Source organism: Idiotropiscis lumnitzeri, chromosome 21 (genome assembly GCF_059441095.1).
Source record: "Idiotropiscis lumnitzeri isolate Australia: NSW breed Sydney's pygmy pipehorse chromosome 21, RoL_Ilum_1.0, whole genome shotgun sequence".
Classification (NCBI taxonomy): Eukaryota; Metazoa; Chordata; class Actinopteri; order Syngnathiformes; family Syngnathidae; genus Idiotropiscis; species Idiotropiscis lumnitzeri.
Window position 1 is genome coordinate 4,358,900 of NC_142411.1, and position 12,957 is coordinate 4,371,856.

General features: G+C 46.8%; 1 protein-coding gene across 6 annotated transcripts in view; it reads left to right on the forward strand.

Moving 5' to 3' along the window:
* col12a1b (collagen, type XII, alpha 1b) overlaps nt 1-12,957 on the forward strand; it is a 66,284-nt gene that overhangs the window by 29,774 nt on the left and 23,553 nt on the right. For 5 of the 6 annotated variants that reach the window (XM_088285671.1, XM_088285674.1, XM_088285668.1 and 2 more), the window contains 25 exons: nt 26-165; nt 649-781; nt 1,045-1,062; nt 2,309-2,448; nt 2,982-3,111; nt 3,242-3,381; nt 4,089-4,218; nt 4,293-4,432; nt 4,504-4,633; nt 4,713-4,852; nt 4,931-5,060; nt 5,240-5,379; nt 5,541-5,670; nt 5,776-5,915; nt 5,999-6,128; nt 6,481-6,620; nt 6,757-6,886; nt 7,171-7,310; nt 7,555-7,684; nt 10,280-10,422; nt 10,692-10,821; nt 10,919-11,061; nt 11,948-12,077; nt 12,162-12,281; nt 12,636-12,782. In XM_088285671.1, coding sequence (XP_088141797.1) covers nt 26-165; nt 649-781; nt 1,045-1,062; nt 2,309-2,448; nt 2,982-3,111; nt 3,242-3,381; nt 4,089-4,218; nt 4,293-4,432; nt 4,504-4,633; nt 4,713-4,852; nt 4,931-5,060; nt 5,240-5,379; nt 5,541-5,670; nt 5,776-5,915; nt 5,999-6,128; nt 6,481-6,620; nt 6,757-6,886; nt 7,171-7,310; nt 7,555-7,684; nt 10,280-10,422; nt 10,692-10,821; nt 10,919-11,061; nt 11,948-12,077; nt 12,162-12,281; nt 12,636-12,782 — 3,264 coding nt within the window. The remainder of the gene's footprint in view (nt 1-25; nt 166-648; nt 782-1,044; nt 1,063-2,308; nt 2,449-2,981; nt 3,112-3,241; nt 3,382-4,088; nt 4,219-4,292; nt 4,433-4,503; nt 4,634-4,712; nt 4,853-4,930; nt 5,061-5,239; nt 5,380-5,540; nt 5,671-5,775; nt 5,916-5,998; nt 6,129-6,480; nt 6,621-6,756; nt 6,887-7,170; nt 7,311-7,554; nt 7,685-10,279; nt 10,423-10,691; nt 10,822-10,918; nt 11,062-11,947; nt 12,078-12,161; nt 12,282-12,635; nt 12,783-12,957) is intronic. The other variant, XM_088285672.1, reaches the window with a different exon arrangement.

Genomic DNA, 12,957 nt, shown 5'->3' on the forward strand with positions numbered 1-12,957 from the left:
CGCGCCTCCTGCTTTTTCTCACCAGACGTGGTTCCCGCCCCTAAGAACCTCAGGTTCTCCGATGTAGACCTGACCTCCTTCAGGGCCACGTGGGAGCACGGAGCGCCCGATGTGGCGCTCTACCGCATCGGCTGGGTCAAGAAAGGACACAGCGACTTCCAGTCTGTAAGTTGCAACCACATGCGCATTAATAGAGGGGGAGGGGGCTTATATGTTCCAGACAGAATTGGGGAAAATCTCCCATAGTGAGAGAAAAATAAGGGCCTGACCCATGTGTTTTTTTTTTTCAGGCTTATGCTGATTCCGATATTTTGCCAATGTATTTTTGTGGAATGTTGATCTTTGTCGTTTGTTGTAATGTGTTAGAAAAATAAGCCAGGTTAGAAGAGAAGAATTGAAAAAAGCTAATATGGGTCCTCGTCGTCTTGATCCTAATTCCGCTGCATGTCTTCCATTAGAGCTCAGTGCTGCCGAGCATGTTTGTGGCAAGATGTGGTACTACACTGAAGAAGTGCAACCCTAAAATTGGGTCTTATCCGTATATTTTAAAACCAAAACAATAAAAAAAAGATTGTCTCAAAGTATGCGTTACGACGGAGGAAGTGTACTTAATGATTTTCACGTCTTTTTGTTTTTATCTCCTTGCAGTCCATCTTGGGCAACGATGAGACATCGCATCTTTTGGAGAACTTGGACCCGGACACAGAGTACACGGTCACCGTGACGGCCATCTACCCGGACGAGTCGGAAAGCGAAGACTTGATGGGAAACCAGCGCACATGTGAGTCCTCTACACACAACTTCAGAAGAACAAAAGATCACATGTATGCGCGAGTCACAGACAATTTCAGGTTGAACTGAAATGGCACCTTGACACATGAACTTAATTTGTGAAAAAAAAAATATACGTCTCTATATAAAAATCCCTTCAATTTTTCTTTTCATCCCCAAAGACTCGAAATGTTTACAAGTCGCCTAACGAATGTCATGGACTGCAATCTTTGTCGAGTGTTACACTGTAATGAGCTTGTTTTTTCTTTGTAGTGTTGAAGGCTGTGAACGGTATGTCAAAATGTTCTTGATTGTTTGTGTCTTCACAATTGCATGTGTGTGTGTGTGTGTGTGTCCCATAAGTCAGCCACACTCATTCATTGCTGACATCATTCACAAAAAATATCTATGATGAAGAAGACTTTCTTTGAGTGAACAGGCCAAAAAGGGACATTTGAATGTGAAATTTTATTCTTTTCCTGTCAAAAGGAGGTACAATTTGTCCTTTCATGTTAACACAAGTCAGCTTGTGTTTTCCTTTAATTTAATGGAAAACAATATAAATATGTAATAATATCACGTATGTACATGTAATATATTTTTATACAAAAATATTTAAAAAAAAAACAGAAAAAAAAATCCCCGCCCTACCCTAAAAAAAAAAAAATCATATAATGCTGATTATTAAATGATTCCATGTGTGCAAATCGATGAGCAGCCAATCCGCCAATCAGCTCTTTGGCCCCATGAGGACAAAATACTCATATGATTGGAAAAAGAAACAGTGCAGCACACTGATTGTGAAGGCCCGGGGGCAGATTTCATTGACATGGCAACACAGAGATGCTGAAATTTGATTGGACAAAAAAAAAAAAAATCCAACATACACATACTTGGAGCAACCGCCTCGATTCCTATCCATTCCTCACGTGTCTCCACTTCATCTCATGTAACATCATCAAGTTGTGACATCATCATCATCATCATCATCATCATCATCATCAGACGAGTTGCATGTGCTGCTGTCGGTTTGGTTGTCACAGAGCGATCATGTGAACACCCAAAAATCATTTTGCTCCTTTCTCATGCTTTGCGGAAGTATCAAAAGTACTCAAACTCTAGACATAAGTAGATATTCAAGTACTCTCACTTGTACATCCAGTAATATAATTTAATTAACATGTTGCTTTGCTAACATTGTAACCCCGCCCCCACCCAAAGAAAATTAAAATTCTTTAGTGTTAGCAACGGGAAACATACACCGTAAGCCTGCTAAACAGCCCAGTGCGACTAAAAAAAAAAGTCCAAACGTAGTGAGTATTCGTACTTCTTTGTACCTTCCCACCGCTAGTGTCAATTTGTGATCCATCCTTTGACACCAAACCTGCTTCATGATCATTCTTCTGTAAGCCTCGGAAGCATCTCCATCTCACCTTCATCATCATCACCACCACCTTCATCACAAACCTTCCATGCTGCCGTCGTCGCCAGCACGCGCCGCTTGACTTTTGCTCTGATGTGTTTGTCGTGGCCGCAGTGCGACCGGAGCCTCCTCGCAACATGCGGGTTTCCAACGCCACCATCAGCAGCCTGGCCGTCAAGTGGGACCCGGCCCCCGGACCCGTGCAGAACTACAAGATCCTCTATGTGCCGCTGGCCGGAGGCGAGCCCATCGTGGTACGTCAACGCTCACGTGATATAGCAATATCTGGAAAGTATTGGACAGGAAGTCTTCTGGACGTGCGACCAAGTCACATGTGTGACACTTTGAACAAAAAGAAAAAATGACGATGTTGCAACTCAGTGACACAATTCATTAGAATTTCTAAGTTTAAGGTTTTGGATTACCGCTCATGAACATTTCAGATTTTTAAATATCTGAATTTCAATTTCCCGAGGTTGAATTTAAAATTGAATAGAAAATCAAAATTCAATTCAATTTAAATATGAATAGAAATTCTAATTAACGGTTTGAAATTCAGAATTTAAAATCCTGAGTTTGAACTAAAATTTCCAAACGAGAATTTCAATTCTCACTATTGAATGTGAATTTCTAAATTACAATTTCTGAGTTTAAATTAAAATTTGCTCCACAAATATAAAAAAAAATTATTTCTCCAACAATTCAGTGCACAACAGAAAATATCAGCCAAGTCCAAACTCAAATTGACAGCACAGTTGGTGACCTGTGTTCTCTTGAACACGAGCAGATGCAGGTGGGAGGCAAGAAGACCAGCACGATCCTGCAGAAGCTGACGCCCGACACGCCGTACCGGGTCACCATGACCGCCGTCTACGCCACCGGCCCCAGCAGAGAAGTTTCGGCCGAAGGAAAAACCAGTGAGCAACACGCGCTCATACGCCACACGAACGTTCAAATAAAACGTAGCGGTGACAGCACCAGCTACCCTTCCAGTGTCGTCAGACAGAATTGTTTGGCGGTCGCGCTAACCGGTTGCCGCCCCCACAGAACCTTTGGGCGGCGTGAGGAACCTTCAGGTGCTCAACCCCACCATGACCACGCTGAACGTGCGCTGGGAGCCGGCCGAAGGCCGCGTCAAGGAGTACAAGGTGGTCTACGCTCCTGCCGCCGGAGGCGCCGAGAGCATGGTAGGACTGGTAGGAGCACCGCCACCTTCCTGGGGGCGGGGCCATTGCCTGAGTCAAGCCTATGGAAGCACATCTGGAACACTCGCTATTTCGATTTTTGACTTTCAATTCATCACTTGGAATTGGAATTTCCAAAGGCGATAATCCGAATGTGAATTTCTCACTCTCTGTTTGCCATGAATTGAAATTTCTAAATTAACAATTCTGTTTGAGACCAAATTGAGTTTTGATCTCATTGTTCAAATTTCTGAGTTTAAATTAAATTTTATCATTTGAATATCTGAATTGAAATTTCTGAATTGGAATTTCTGAGGTTTAATTTGAATTTCTGAGTTTGATTTTCTAAGTGTCAAAATCTGAATTTGTAAATTTGAATTTACGAGTTGTAATTAAAATTTGTAAATTACAATTTTTTTCCATTTCCAAGTTTGAATGTTTGAGCATTTTTTAAATTTCTAAAACTTAATGTTTTGAAATGAGCAAACAACCATATCTCTAAAAAATTCAATTTCCCAAAAATCAATGTAATTTAACACAACTGTCTCCAAAAATATCTGCATTGAAAAAAATCGTCAGTAAATAATAAATGTAATGTGAATTTCAAATTCCAACTCAGAAACTCAAATTGAGATTCCGATGGTCCAGATCTCCTTCCATGGGCCACGTAGTGACTGACTCACATTGGAGATTGTGCTGGTGGCTTTTAGGAGCAAGTGTCGGCTGGCACCAGCAGCACCATCCTGAGGGGCCTCCAGCCCGACACCCTCTATACCGTCTCCCTGGTGCCCGTCTACGCCGAGGGCGACGGCAAGATCATCTCAGAAAACGGAAGGACAAGTAAGCGTGTCAGCCGGCTTGCTGCTGGCGTGGTCGACAACGTGGCGCTTGACTGGCACTTCTGTGACCTTCAGGGCCACTAGGCGGCGTGAAGAACCTGCAGGTGACCAACCCCACCATGACTTCGCTCAACGTCAAGTGGAACCCAGCCGACGGAGCCGTCCGCTTGTACAAAGTCTTCTTTGTGCCCGTCGCCGGCGGACGCGAGGAGATGGTGAGAACGCCGCTCGGCGCGACCTACGAGCGGGATTCGTCGACGGCATTTTACGGTGTCGCTTTCCGCAGGAGCAAGTTCCTGCCACCACCAGCGACATCATCCTCAGGAACCTTGTGCCCGACACCACCTACGCCGTGTCCGTGTTGCCCGTGTACCCGGCCAGGGAGGGAAAGCGCCAGACTGAGAATGGAAAGACTCGTGAGTCAGATGGCGCGTTTCCTCGCGACGAAGATGATCCGGTATTGTTGTGAGGCCATGTTGAATTGTCTTCCTGCAGTACCGCTGGGCGGCGTGGGCACCATGCATGTGACCAACCCGACCATCACCACCCTGACGGTCACCTGGAACCCCGCCGACGGCAACGTTCAGGGCTACAAAGTCATCTACGTGCCGGAAGATGGCGGCCTGGAGATTGTGGTGAGTGGCAACCGCTAACATCAGCGGCGTCTCAGTTATCGGGACGTGCTCCGACGTAGTGCCGATGTGGTTTTACAGGAACAAGTTTCCGAGAGCACCACCAGCACCATCCTGGAGAAGCTCCTCCCCAACACCCGCTACACCGTCACCGTGGTGCCCGTTTACGCCGAGGGCGACGGGCCCAGTCTGACCAACAGCGGCAAAACCAGTGAGTGTCCGCCGCCAAAGTGCAAATCCATGAAACTTGACTTACGCGGGCAGCCACTTTCAAGTTACAAGCTGTCGGTTGAAAAATCAAAAACAATGTGAATTTGTTCGAGTTGCGTCAACACGTCAAATTGAGTTCCGATTTCGGGTCAAACGTGTTGCTCGTGCGTTTGTCGTCAGAGCCGCTGGGCATGGTGAGGAACCTTCAGGTTTTGGATCCCACCAGCAGCAGCCTCAACGTGCGCTGGGAGCCGGCTGAGGGCAACGTGCGCGAGTACATCGTCATCTGGGTGCCGACTGCTGGCGGAGACCAGGATGTGGTGAGTCCCTACTCCGCATTTTCCGCATCCGTTCATTCGCCAGTGAATGAATGATTACAGCACATATTGGTTCAGGTTTTGGGCTCTTGTGTCGTTTGATCTTTTGGGCGTGGCATCGTCGTCATATAAGTGACACTTGCATGTTGCCCTCCCTAAACCAGGACCAGGTATCAGGATCCACCACCTCCACGGTGCTGAAGAACTTGCAGTCTGACACAGAGTACAGCGTCACTGTGGTGCCCGTCTACCACGAGATGGAGGGATTGCCGCAGACCGAAAACGGGAAGACCAGTGAGTGGAACGTCTCGGCCTGTCTTTTTAATTCTCGCATTACAAAAATAAAGTTGTATTTTTTTACCGCCACTTATTAACATGTGATATGATCTATGCCGTCAGATCCGGTGGGAGGCGTGAAGAACTTGCAGGTGGTGGACCCGACCGTCAGCACGTTGACGGTGCGCTGGGACCCGGCGGTGGGCAACGTGCGAAGCTACCGGGTCACGTACTCGGCGCAACCTGACGGAGAACAACGCACGGTTGGTGCTGCCAAAATAAAACTTAAAGCCTCCAGTAGTTGGAATATATCCCACCTGAGGCTTTTCATATGACCACTCCACAGGAGGAGGTGTCGGGCGGCACCACCAGCCTGATCTTGAGAAACTTGGACACGGACACGGAGTACAACGTGGCCGTGGTGCCCATCTATCCCGACGTGGAGGGCATCCTGCAGGCCGACAAGGGCAAGACCAGTAAGTGCCAGCGTCCCACGAGGCCTTCGGGGACAAGGCTCAGCGTTTTATGCCACTCCGATAATTGAATCTTGCGCTGAGACACGGACGCCATTGTCGGATGTGATCAACAAGCGCCGGAATGTGCTAGCACAGCGGCACTTGAGTTTCACCTCAAGGAGCTATTTTATTTTGGGAAGGCTGAGAAACAAATACAGGAATGATTCAAAGTTCAACTCGGCATTAAACTGAACGTTCCACATCTGCTTGCAATTGATGACAATCTGCAACATAGAGAGACCATATTGTTAAAAAAAAAAATAAAATAAAAAAGAATTTTTACCCCTCACACGTCTTTTTTTTTTTTGCTCAGAGCCTCTGGGCGGCGTGAAGAACCTGCGCGTGAGCGACCCCACCACCAACTCACTGCGAGTGCGTTGGGACGCGGCCGAGGGCGACGTACGCCAATACAGGATCAGCTACCAGCCTATCGCCGGAGGAGACCAGCTCATGGTGCGCTCACGAGTTCACTTTCACTTTTTTTTTAAAATTTAGCTATTTTTATGCCACTTTTGTTTTTTTGTGTAAAAAAAAAAAAAAAAAAACTCCCCTTGCAAAACTCAGGGATGTGTTGTGCATGTTTGTCCAGACTCAGGAATCGGGCATGGCGACCAACACCATGCTGAGGGAGCTGCAGCCCAACACGGAGTACACGGTGACAGTGGTGCCCATCTACGCCGACATGGAGGGAAAGAGCATGTCGGACAACGGCAAGACCAGTAAGTTCATCTTTGGAAACCAGCTGCTCACTTTTTCTTTCTTTTTTTATTTTTATTTTTATTTTTATTTTTTTTAGTATTATTATTAATTATTTTTTTTCTGCCCAACATTCTCACGTTGGGCACCGAAATGAACGTCACACTTGCGCTATACGCAGAAGGTCACATGATCAAACCCAGAATACCGGTTTGCGGATATCCTCGACCCTAATTTCTAGCTGCGGCCTGACAGTGCTCGTAAGCCAAATGTGATATTACCGACCTTTGCCCGCTGTGTTGGACAGAGCCACTGGGCGGAGTCAAGAACCTGAAGGTGACCGAGCCCACCACCAGCACACTCAAGGTCACCTGGGAGCCGGCCGAGGGAAACGTGCGCCAGTATCGACTCTTCTACGTGCCGGCTGCGGGCGGCGCCGAGGACATGGTTGGTGCCCGTGCACATTTTCTGCTTAAGTATTATTCATGACCGGTCGTTCTAAGTCCTTGATGACGCAAAAAGGCCTCTTCAAATTCCATGAAAAGCAGCATTTCATTTAAAAGAAATTGTTAGTGTTATCAAGCAGATTAAACGATTTTCACACTATATGCCGTTTCGTGAAATTCTTCAAAACGATTGACGCATGAAGATGACCAAAAGCTTATTCCCGCGTGTGTTTGTGTGCGATCAGGAGCAGGTATCGGGAGGAACCACCAGCACCGTCCTGAGGAACCTCCTCTCGGACACACCCTACACCGTCACCGTGGTGCCCGTGTACCCTGAGGGTGAAGGTCTGCGCCAGTCTGAGCTTGGAAAAACACGTAAGTCAACCTCCATTCATTCGGCCGCAGTGAAGAAGTAAAGGACTCGAGATTGAGCCCTGAGGGAGGCCAGTGTCGCATTCGAATGTCAACCCAGAAAGTATTTTCGAGCCGCAAAACAGAGGTGGGAGACTATAGTATAGTCACATGACTTCCTCCCATCTCTGGCCAAAGCCTGAAATTCCAAAAGAAAAAAAAAATGTTAAATGAGAACAAGCAGCATCTCACCAAATGCTTGCTACATCACCGTTTGTGTGTGTTTGCGCAGCTTTACAACCTATTTGGTGTGTGCGCGTCTTATGTTGGACGGGCTGATGTGCAGACGGCGTGTCGCGCTCACTCAGCAAAGTCCCGTATTAATTGGAGCGCCGCGCAAAGATTCCACACCGAGTTCCAGCGGCGAAGGTTTTTCTTGATGGATGTGTGATGCAATCCTCAACTCTTGATAAAAAAAATAATAATAATAATTTACTGATGCTCTGAAATGTTGTTTAAAAAAAAAAAACGTTTTGATAACATGACACAGAATCCAAATTGTGTTTTCACACGGCAGCTTTTTTGTCTGGCACAGGACACAACGCAAGTCAGGAGTAGAAAGTGGAAGGTTATCCCCACAATAATCAATACTCAAGCAAAACTAGCCGAACAATCGGCCGGAGCGGAGTAAGGGCGTATTTGTAATTGGTAAATTTCCAGCATTGCTTGCGGAGGCGATTGACAGGGATGAAGTCACGAGCTGGAATGCGAGCAAAGACTCGAGCGGAGGGAGCGGAGCAGCAGACCAACGGAAATCTGGTGATCTCTGCTTGTGCTTACACAAGCGCAGTTGTGTAACTGCTGACCACATCGTCTGCAGGCCGTCTCACTGCCTACTGCATCCTTTTTTTTTTTTTTTTTTTGACTGCTCTTAGAGCTAAAGTGTCTCACAGTGCCATGTATACACTCGCAGACATCTGCTTTTCTTTAACCCAGCGGAGCTTTTCCTTCAGGACGCTTTTGCTCTTTTTCCTTCATTTGCAGCCTCATGCTTTCCATCAATGAGCCCCCATGACTAACCCGTTTCTCACACATAAATGTTTCACATCAGCGAGCCAATTTGAGAGTCTCACAAAGACAAACCAAGTAAACGGTTTCAAAACGATGGAAACCCTCCGACTGGATGTGAAAGGGTGATTGCCTCCCGAAGTGGAAAAAGTGTTTGTGGCATCCTTGACAGTAATCGCTGAATCGAATGAGTCATTTGCATCGCTGTAGAGAAATTTTTAGCGAACTCTTCTTGGCAGAATTGCTGGAATGCAGTCACATTGGAGGCTTTGACAATGGATTTGTTTTTTTAACCACTTTGAGGTGGACTTGAAGTTTTGGATCGTTAGCTTGCTGCGTAAAACAAGTTCACTTTCGCCTTAGGGTACCCGCTGGTAGCCTGACGTTTGCTTGCAGGATTTCCAGGTAGATGGCAGAATTCAGTGTCGTCCAGGTCGTGAAGGAGCGAAGCAAAAGGTTGGACGGCGAGCTGGAGATTATTCCAGCTGACTTTTGGAAAGTTTTTAGATTTCTTGTGTTTAGAATTTGCGCATCCTTCAGCTTTCGTCGGAGCTGTCATCGCTTCCCGGATGAAACATTATTTGAACACAAGAAATCTAAACATTTATTATCAATGTCTACAAGATGAAGGCAAAAGATTCAGGCAAGGCCCACATTCCGATATGGACAAAAAAACGCTTCACACTCACGTTCGCATCCATATTGGACAATTTTAGAGTCTTCAATGGTGCTAACATGAATGTTTTTGTAATGTGGGCAAGCACAAAGGAGAAAATCCAAAACCCCTCACGCAGGAAGGCTGCAGCTGAAATTCAAACCTCAAACCTCAGAACTGGGAGACAGCCGTGCTAACCACTCTTTCACCACATACCTGTAAATCAGATTGATTTGACATCGTCTACATGTGTTAAAATCATCTGTGCCGTTTCGGAGCGCCACTCTTCCCTCCCGTCCCGATTCCCACGGCTTTTCAGGAATTCCTGTCGTGCTTGTCGTCTCGAAGCCAAGCGTAGTTTTGTCCTCGAGGGGGAGAAAGGAAGACGTGTCGGAGTAGCATGTCGTCTACTGGCTCCAACATGGCGAGACCAGACAATGGCAGAAAGTTTGACTTGATTGTCATCCAGCGACTGGATTCTTCTTGCCTAATTAGTTGATTTTTTTTTTTTCATTTCTTCAGACAAACGAGGTTCTTTTTTTAAATTTTTTTACCTCTACTAGTTTTGACGTGCAACTGCCGTCTTCTTCGGGGGATTTACAAAAAGTCCTCTTGTTGATCCAATCACATCCAGGTGGCATCACTTCCGGGTAGTCACAAAATTCCCAAAAAGTCAAGAGGACTTTTTTTTTTTTTTAGAAATGAAAGGAAATGGAAAAAAATGTCATAATTAACATAAAGAAGCCAAGATGAATTTCGTGACTCTGTTGAAGACGTTTTATCTTGAATCCAGATTCCAATTCCAATCCTTCGGGTTTAGAGCTCAATTTTTAACTAGAAGTGAAAATGAGCTCACGGCTTGCTACATCCTCATTTCCCTCTTGCGCTCGTTGCAGTTCCTCGCACGCCCCCGCGCAACGTTCAGGTGTTCAACCCCACCCCCAACAGCCTCAACGTGCGCTGGGAGCCGGCCACGGGCCAGGTGCAGCAGTACCGAGTCGAGTACGTCCCCTGGAACTCCGCCTCGCCGCCACAGTCGGTGAGTCTCTACAAGTTCTCTTTATTGTGCGCCATGAAAAGACAACTCTGCCAAAACAGACGTAAAAAAAAAAAATCTAGTTTGGGTCATTCCGTTTCGAATGTTTACCTGCACATGACGTGTTTGCATCTGTGGTCTTGAGTCTTTGTTTGTATCTGGCCGGCTCGATAACGCGATGATGATGATGTGCGCTCGTGGCGCTGCGCTCCGAGCTGCCAGCAATGACGGCTTCTATGACATCAGCGTCTTGTTTGACTTTTTCTGCGAAGGTGCTGGTTCCCGGCAATGTCCACAACGCCTTCCTGGACGGTCTCATCCAGGACACGCCCTACCGGGTCAGCGTGGCTGCCATGTACCCCGACGGAGAGGGAGTGTCGCTGAAGAGCAACGGCAAAACACGTGAGAATGTTTACGGATGAAAACGCACATTCGGGAAGAGTGATATGCGAGAATAAACAGTTTGCTCAACAGAATGTTGAACATGTTGCGCTCACAGTGCCGCGCGCCGGACCTCGGAACCTGCGAGTGTTTGAAGCCACCACCAACTCTCTCACCCTCGGGTGGGACCACGCCGAGGGTCCCGTGAGGCAGTACCGCATCGCCTACGCCCCCATGACGGGAGACCCCATCACACAATATGTGAGTACGCTCAGCTGCCAGCACTCAAAACCCCTGAGAGGACAAAACATATTTTTTCACCTTATCACATAGTTTTGACATTTTCTGTAAATTGTAAATATTCAGTCACGACAATCTGAAGGCGCAACTCAAAATCTTGACTCTCCAACCCGTAAAAAAAAAAGATTGCTTAAAAATTTGCCATGTGGGCTGCAAACGTCAAACAAAGGAAGACTGAATGGGGGGAAAAAGATGACGTCTTCAGAGGTCATTTTGAAGTCAGCGCGTAATTTGGGTTAACTTGAGCTGCTCTCGCCACGCGCGCAACCTTGGTTGGGCGTCCAAACTATGCGATGAAGTCACAGGTTGTCCGGCGCACCATCAGCTCATAAATCACATGCCGCTGATTGGTGAGAGTAATTACAAGACGGCCTTAAACTAACACCGTCATCACAACCATTGCAGTGGAATTCATGAGGAGCTGAAGTACTGATGGCAGCTGCGAGCCTCCAAATTTGTACACAGTGGCTCTCGAATGCTGACGAAAACTTCGCCTCGATAAACCAGATGCGGTGGTTGAGGAGGAAGGGATGAGTGAATGACCGCGTTCGCTATCATTCGTCATTCCCGAACCACAACATTTTTATATACTCCACATATGACTCAGTAATTCCCTTATAGCACTGGTGTCAAACTTGCCGCCCGGGGGCCAGATCCGGGCCGCCGCGTCATTTCATGTGGCCCGTGTACGCAAATCATATGCGGTAACTTCGTGTATCATACAAACTCGAGGACAGATGAAATATGTGGCCTGCGGATAAAAATGACTGACATATACGGATACGCCCTATACTATATCCGGATTTTTACATACAGTAAAACCCCGCTATGTCATCTGCATCTGCAGGCCGTGGTGTCAGGCAACAGAAACAACGCCCGGCTGCAGAACCTGCAACCCGACACGCCCTACAACATCACGGTGGAGGCCATCTACGCCGAGGGCCCCGGAGGACTCCTCAACGGCAACGGACGCACAAGTGATGCATCGGAGACTCGCACGCCCGAACGAACGAGCCGGTCCACGTGATCATCGGCCAACATTTCCTCTTTGTCGTCCGCAGTCGGCCTGCTGAGCCCGAGGAACCTGCGCGTGTCCGACGAGTGGTACACGCGATTCCGAGTGGCCTGGGACCCCGTGGCGGCGCCGGTGGAAGGATACAGACTCATATACTCGCCCAGAGGTCGGCGTCAACCGTGAACACCTATTTAAAAAAAACACCCCCAAAAAAATAAACATAAATGAGAGATGTAAAGCGTGCTTGCTTCAAGCCGTTTGTCAGTTTGAGTTTAAGTTTACAGTAAAACTGACCAAGAAAACCAAATGGAATGAAACTTTGTCGATTTTAACTACAAAATCATCCCCAAGCTTAATGCTAACATGAAATGTGGAATACTGGAGACGGGCTATCGTCAATTAGCATCGACATTAGTGTTTCTAAACATTTGAACAACTGCTACTGAAACATTCATGGAGCAACAACGCATACAAACCAAGCAGACAACAACATCTACTCGCTCTGTATTCCTTCCTGCAGGCTCCGACCAGACCACCGACTTCTTCGTGGGCGACGTGACGTCCTACACCCTGCACAACCTCAAGCCCGGAACCACATACGATGTCCAAGTTTTGGCGCTGTACACCGGCGGCGCCAGCGCGCCTCTCGCCGGCCCGGGAACCACACGTATGAGCCGCCTCCCATGCGAGGCTATGTTACCTTTGTATGCTAGCTAAGACCTGTTAGATAAAATAGAACCATTTTTGTTCATGTTTGTAAATGTATAGAATTCATTTTTTTATTATTTTTATTATTATTATTTTTATTAACATGTTTTTTCAAATATTTGAATTATTGAGAC